Below are 7,059 nucleotides of genomic sequence, written 5' to 3' on the forward strand. Positions count from 1 at the left end.
AAGGAAAAACCACCTTTAAATCTAGCTTTAAAGAACCTGTGTGAGTTGTTCTTACAGGAGAGATATCAGCAGCCAGTGTGTCTCGTCTGCAGAGATTCAGAAAAACACACCAAGCACAGATTCAGACCCATCGATGAAGCTGCACAACAACACAAGAAGGTACTTCAGGAAACTCTGGAGCCCTTAAAGAAGAAGTTAAAGGTTTGTGAAGAAGTTCAAGTGAAGTTTGGTCAAACAGCAGAACACATTAAGGTCCAGGCCCGACACACAGAGAGGCAGATTAAGGAGCAGTTTAAGAAGCTTCACCAGTTTCTAGCAGAGGAAGAGGAGGCCAGGCTGGCTGCACTGAGGGAGGAAGAGGAGCAGAAGAGTGGGATGATGAAGGAGAAGATGGAGGCTCTGAGCAGAGAGATAGCAGCTCTTTCAGACACAGTCAGAGCCACAGAGGAGGAGCTGAGAGCTGAAGACGTCTCATTCCTGCACAACTACAAGGCTGCAGTGCAAAGAGTCCAGCGCTGCCCCCTGCTGGATGATCCACAGCTGCCCTCAGGAGCTCTGATAGACCAGGCCAAACATCTGGGTAACCTGACCTTCAACATCTGGAACAACATGAAGGACATGGTCTCCTACACTCCTCTCATTCTGGACCCAAACACTGCTTATCCAGAACTCATCCTGTCTGAAGATCTGACCAGTGTGAGAGTAGGAGATGAACAGCAGCTTCCTGATAATCCAGAGAGGTTTGACTATTACTTCTCTGTCCTGGGCTCTGAGGGCTTTAACTCAGGGACTCACAGCTGGGATGTTGAGGTTGGAGACAATACATGGTGGGAACTGGGTGTGTTAGCAGAGTCTGTGCAGAGGAAGGGAGACATAACGTTTGGATTTTGGGGACTAGAGCTTTATAGAAGTAAATACTCATGTTCACCATCAGCTGGATCCACTGCTCTCTCAGTAGAGAAGAAGCTCCAGAGGATCAGAGTGAATCTGGACTGGAACAGAGGAAAGCTGTCGTTCTTTGATCCTGATACTAACACACACATACACACCTTCACACACACTTTCACTCACAGGATGTTTCCATACATTAACAGTGGTGGTAAAGTGAAGGTGTTGCCGTTGAAGGTGTCAGTGTCAGTGGAGCAGATGAGTTGAGGATGATGATATTTCTAATGTTGTTTCCTGTCAGTGAATTGAAGCTGTTAAACTGCAGCTGTCCTCCTGCTGCCTCGTTGTTCCAAAGCTCTTTGTTTCTCTTTTAGTTCTCACTGTTTCTTTCTGTTTCTGCTGTCCACCTTTTCACATGGAAAATCATTTCACTGTTTCTCACTGAATGACTCCCCAAACTAGATTTGAAATTTTATCAAGTTTCTAATCATTACAAGTGATTCATGTTTCTATTTGATGTGTGTAAATGGAGATGATTTAGTTTGCTGGGATATGGACTGACATGTGTTGAATGGGAGGAGCAGTTTGTTGTTGTCTTCTTGTCTGTTTATGACAACAATAAATATATTGTTGAAACAATGATTCATGTTTAACTCCATATATGAAATGTTTCTGATATTTGAATTCTGTTTGATCAAAGACTTTCTTCATGACACAAATGAGATTTCAGTGTATTAATAGAACTAAATAAGCTCAGAGTTGAAAGGCTGCAGTATTATGTACGTGCTTCACTGTCAGTATCTTCAGGGGGATTCAAAGGGAAACATCAAACTGTCATGGTCAGCAAATGAGGACCATGGAGTTGAGGAAAGTAGGGCCCAAACACGAGACTCTTAGTGAAGGACAGTGGATTTATTTATGGTGAGTGGACAGAAACCAACAACTATATACAATTCCAGCACTGTGACTCCTGTGGCGATTCCTCTGTGAATCCCACACAGTGCACGTGTCCATAACAGTGAAAAGATGGCAACTCCAAAAACCAGATTCCACTCCGTGATTTCCCCTCGTGACGACGTTCCTGACTCCCGACTCCTGGTGACACAAAAACACACACAGCTCAGCAGGCAGCCTTCAGTAGCGAAGTCGTTCACAAACACACTTATCAACTTGGGTACTTTACAGGTTCGACTTGGTATAATCCCGCGCCGACTGGAGCTCTCCCACCTTCTTAAATAGGACGCTCCTCATGAGGCTATCAGCTGCAGCTGGTGAAGGCTAATGAGCGCAGTCCCTCAGCTACTCAAAAACATCCGGGAGAACACAGGGAGAAAGAGGACAAAAAAAGGGAGAGAAAACCACCAAAAACATAACATATGGAAAAACATATACAAGAACTACATGAGCTCTGGGTCATCAGACCCAGGCCATGACAGTACCCCCCCTCTAAGGGCCGGCTCCTGACGGCTCAAAAAAAAAAAAGAAACACAACCCACAGTACAACCAACCCACGGTGGGCAGTCCAGGACGGAGGGCTCACAAAACATCTCCGCCAACCAAAACAAAACAAAACAAATCTCAGGTCAATAGTCCAACCACTGCCCTAGTGGCAACAACAGTTCTGGCGGCCGACCCAGGTGGACGGCAAAAAACAGGCTAGACCTGCTGTGGGTTGAGCCGCAACAGCCAAAAAAGTTCAGGTGGCCTACCTCGGCTCCAGTGGTGGAAGCGCTGCAGCTCTGGTGGGCGGCCACGGGTCCCGCAGCAGCGGCAAAACAGTTCCGGCGGCCTGCCCCGGTTCCGATGACGGCGGCGTAGCAGCTCTGGCGGCCTGCCATGGGTGTGGCGGAAATGTTGTCGCAGCTCAGGTGGCCTGCCACGGGTCTGGAGGCGGCGCTGTAGCTCCGGCGGGCGGCAATGGGCCCAGTGGCAGCGGCATGGCAGCTCCGGTGGGCAACAATGTAGCACAACCCACGATTCCCAATGTGCTGGCCGTGCAGGACGTGGCCGCGCCGGATGTAGACGTGGCAGCCGTACTGCTGGTCGCGGATGTGGCGGCCGTGCTGCTGGGCGAGCTGGACGTGGCAGCTGTGCTGCTGGGTGCGCTGGACGTGGCAGCCGTGCTGTTGGGCGCGCTGGACGTGGCAGCCGTGCTGCTGGATGTGGAGCGCGCGCTGGACGTGGCAGCCGTGCTGCTGGTGCTTGAGCGGCTAACTGAGCTGCAGGTGCTTGATCAGCTAACTGAGCTGCAGGTGGAGTGAATGGTGGCATAGCAACAGCAATCGGTTGGGTAGAGAGAGCAGCAGTAAGTAGGAGTAAAGGCAGCGAGGTACAATCTTTAGCAACACTCTCTATCTCCTCAATCTCTTCTACCCTCTTCTTTCTTTCTTCCCCTTCCATTTCCACCATCACAGGGAAAGAATTTAAGACACTAATGGAGTTCATTTAATTCCCAGCAGCATCCAGAGCTGCTGGAGTGGATAGTGGAGTGGAGGCTGCTGCAGGTGGGGTAGATGATTGAATGCCAGACCGCTTAGCTATAGACTGGGCGGCTGCCTGAGTTACAGGCTTGGCGGTCTCACAGTGCCCAAGTAAACACACAGATGGAGTGGAAAATGAAAAAAATTGTCCTTATGATTCACCAAAGCCGGTTGTTGTGAAGTCTGAGAATGCGGCTGTGGTGAAGAGCGCCAGCGGCGTGAGCGTTGCTTCTTGGACAATGCCGGACCGGTGTGTCAGGCTGCGGATCCACCAGCTGGTTGGGCTGAAAAGCAGCCTGAGTAGGAGGGAGTGGAGGTGGAGCGTGTGAACAAGAAAGTCTGCGACGATTGGGTAGAGTGTATCCAATACCCAAGAGAAGCAAGACAGCGTCTCTTTCAGCTGCTTCTCCACAGCGCGACATAAACCCTACTCGTGCGCTTCCAGCCACAGGTCACACAGACGATTAACTTTGTCTGTCACCTTCCTCCTAAAACTCTCCATTGAGTCCGCTGGGTCCATGGCGGCGGGATTATTCTGTCACGGTCAGCAAATGAGGACCGTGGAGTTGAGGAAAGTAGGGCCCAAACGCAAGACCCTTAGTGAAGGACAGTGGATTTATTTATGGTGAGTGGACAGAAACCAACAACTATAAACAATTACAGCACTGTGACTCCTGTGGCAATTCCTCTGTGAATCCCACACAGTGCACGTGTCCATAACGGTGAAAAGATGGCAACTCCAAAAACCCGATTCCACTCCGTGATTTCCCCTCGTGACGACGTTCCTGACTCCCGACTCCTGGTGACACAAAAACACACACAGCTCAGCAGGCAGCCTTCAGTAGCGAAGCCGTTCACAAACACACTAACCACACGTGCTGCACTGTGACATAATACTGCCACTTTATTAGGTACACCTTGCTAACTGCAGGTTATAACCCCTGCTGGAAACATCCCACAGATTTTGATCCTTATTGACATGACAGCACCACACAGCTGCTCCAGATGCTGCAGGATGCTGGTCAGAAGGTCTGAAGGTGAAGCAGCACCAGCCTCCTCTGATCCTCATGTTGTAGCTCTGTGTGTCCAGCAGGGGGCAGAACACCTCCAAACTGTGCCAGCAGCTCTCAAGACTTTATTGTTTATTGTCATTTTGTATGGTGTTACACAGCCTAAAACGAAATACTGTTTCTCACCAGCCTCTACAGTGCAATAGCCAATACATTTCATACTCATACTCATACTGGGCCTCCCCAGCCGGCGGTTAATATCCAAGAATAATAGGAGATTGTACTGTGTTCTCACCTATGCGGCGAGGAAGAATATACTACTCCAATGGATTAATGAAAAAGCACCAACTATTAAAGGTTGGCAAAGAGTAGTGTTGGATCTAGTGCCATTGGAATATCTTACATGTGTACTGCATTCAAAAACAGATCAATTCTTTAAGGTGTGGGAACCATACTTGAATTATGTGGAACCTGATGTTTCTAATATTATGTTACAAGGATTCTCTTGAATGTTCAAATTTCAACGTACTACTGGGACTACAGGTATTGCACTGTATTGTATTCTCTTTTTATTTATTTATTTATTTTTAGATGGACCTGAGCTGGTGTTTTGTGCTTAGTTGTCAGTCTGTTTATTTGTTTGTTTTTGTTCTGTTTTGTTTATTTGTTTATGTTTTTTATTTATTTATTTTTGGTTCTGAATTGTATACTTTATTATGTTATGCAATTATGTACTATTTGTGAAAAAGGAAAAAACTAATAAAAAAAACATTTAAAAAAAACAAAAAAACCAATACATTTAAAAAAGAATAAATACAGTTTAAAGGGAATAAGTTTAAAAAAGAGCAGCAAAAAAGGCATAAATACCTTAAAGTTCTAAAACAAACTCCAGTTACATTCGTTCGGGTAGATAACAGCAGTGCTTTCACAGAAGGGGATGGTTAAATTAGGTAGAGTGTGTATCTGGGGAGTGTATTGTTGTTGTAGGGTTTTATGTGCTAACTCTCTGTGCTAACCCTCTCCACAGCAGCACCATCTATGGTGAGGTCGGTGTGGTGATCTCTGCCAGCCTTCCTTAAATCGATCACCACCTCTTTTGTTTTGTCCACATTGATGGTGAGATTGTGGGATCTGCACCACGCTCCAAGCTGCTCCACGTCCATTCTATAGGCAGACTCGTCGTTGTCAGTGATGAGACCTACCACCGTTGTGTCGTCTGCAAACTTCATGATGTGGTTAGTGCTTAGTCTGGCCGTACAGTCATGTGTGAGCAGGCTAAACAGCAGCGGGCTCAGGACATACCCATGAGGAGAGCCTGTGCTGACTAAGATGGTCTTTGATGTTTGGCTGCCCACCTTGACTGTCTGTTGCTGCTTTGTTAAGAAGCTGAAAACCCAGTTGCAGGTTGCAGATTCCAAGCCTAATAGCATCAGCTTTTCTACCAACTGCTGTGGAATGATCGTGTAAAAAGCTGAGCCAAAGTCGATGAAAAGAACTCTGACATAGGTGTTCTTCCTCTCCAGATGTGACAGCATAACATGGAGTGTGATGGAGATAGCATCCTCTGTAGATCGGTTTGTTCTGTATGCGAACTGAAGGGGATCCAGGTCTTTTGGGAGACCGTTCATGATATGCTTCAAGACCAGCCCCTCAAAGCGTTTACTCAAAACTGGTGTGAGGGCCATAGTCATTTAAGCATGCCGATTTGAGTTTCTTTGGGACTTGTATTATGGTGGCACTTTTAAGGCAAGCTGGCAAAATTACCTGTCTGAGAGAGATGTTAAAGATGTCTGGAAAAACGTCTTTCAACTGCTCTGCACAGGCATTTAAAACACGTCCAGGGATGTTTTCTGGTCCCGCTGCTTTGCGTGGGTTGACACTGGCAAAGGCTTTCCTCACCTCAGCTGTAGACACCTGAAAAACCTGATGGCAGTGGGAGTGTTTGTGCCTGGGTGGTACTGTTAGCCTCAAACCGTCCATAAAAATCGTTCAGTTCGTCTGGTAGCGAACAATCATTCCGCCTTAACGTCGGGGGAGGGGGCTTGTAGACTGTAATGTGTTGGAAGCCCTGCCACAGCCTTCGTGGGTCTTTGTCGCTCTTGAAGTGGCTGTCCAGTTTTTGTGCATACAGCCTCTTCGCTTCTTTGATCCCCTTTCACAGGTTTTTCCTTGCCAGACTGTAAGGTGCAGTATTCCCACATTTGAAGGCTTTGTTCCGAGCCCTCAGCAAAGAGTGAACCTCCCCGGTTAGCCATGGTTTTTGGTTAGCTTGCTTCCTGATGGTTTTGACCACTGTCTCATCATGTATACACTTATTGTGTTACGGCTGGGGCAGCAGTCGTGTGGTGGAGTTAAATGAGGACCCAAGTTGCAGACGGTGTTGGAGATGCGAGTGAGGTTTTATTTACAGTGAACAAACCAAGGCGAGGGCAGAACTAAACATAAACCTAAACTGGAAAAACTAATAGACAAACCTGAAAACATAAGGACAGTGGGGAATACACAGATGACACAAAGAAGGCTGGGCAGAGAGAGGCAGAGTAAAACTGATAAACATGGAGAAACACAGAGTAATGCATACGATGCAACAAGGAGCACAGACTGACACCCACTATATACACACACACACACACACACACACACACACACACAAGGTAATCAGGAAAAGGGACACAGGAGGG

The 7,059-nt window shown here is 47.2% G+C and overlaps 1 protein-coding gene across 1 annotated transcript; it reads left to right on the forward strand.

Annotated features, from left to right (window-relative positions):
- The first annotated feature begins 423 nt into the window (after positions 1–423).
- Positions 424–1,566, forward strand: LOC112846282 (nuclear factor 7, ovary-like). Its single transcript, XM_025905742.1, has one exon. It carries the CDS (start codon positions 610–612, stop codon positions 1,153–1,155), a length of 546 nt encoding a protein of 181 aa, XP_025761527.1. The 5' UTR covers positions 424–609; the 3' UTR covers positions 1,156–1,566.
- Positions 1,567–7,059: the final 5,493 nt, after the last annotated feature.

Source organism: Oreochromis niloticus, linkage group LG3, assembly GCF_001858045.2.
Source record: "Oreochromis niloticus isolate F11D_XX linkage group LG3, O_niloticus_UMD_NMBU, whole genome shotgun sequence".
Taxonomy (NCBI): domain Eukaryota; kingdom Metazoa; phylum Chordata; class Actinopteri; order Cichliformes; family Cichlidae; genus Oreochromis; species Oreochromis niloticus.

What these genes read in the sequence shown, in the direction of transcription:
- LOC112846282 (XM_025905742.1), top strand. Translation starts at nt 610, where the DNA reads ATGAAGGACATGGTCTCCTACACTCCTCTCATTCTGGACCCAAACACT.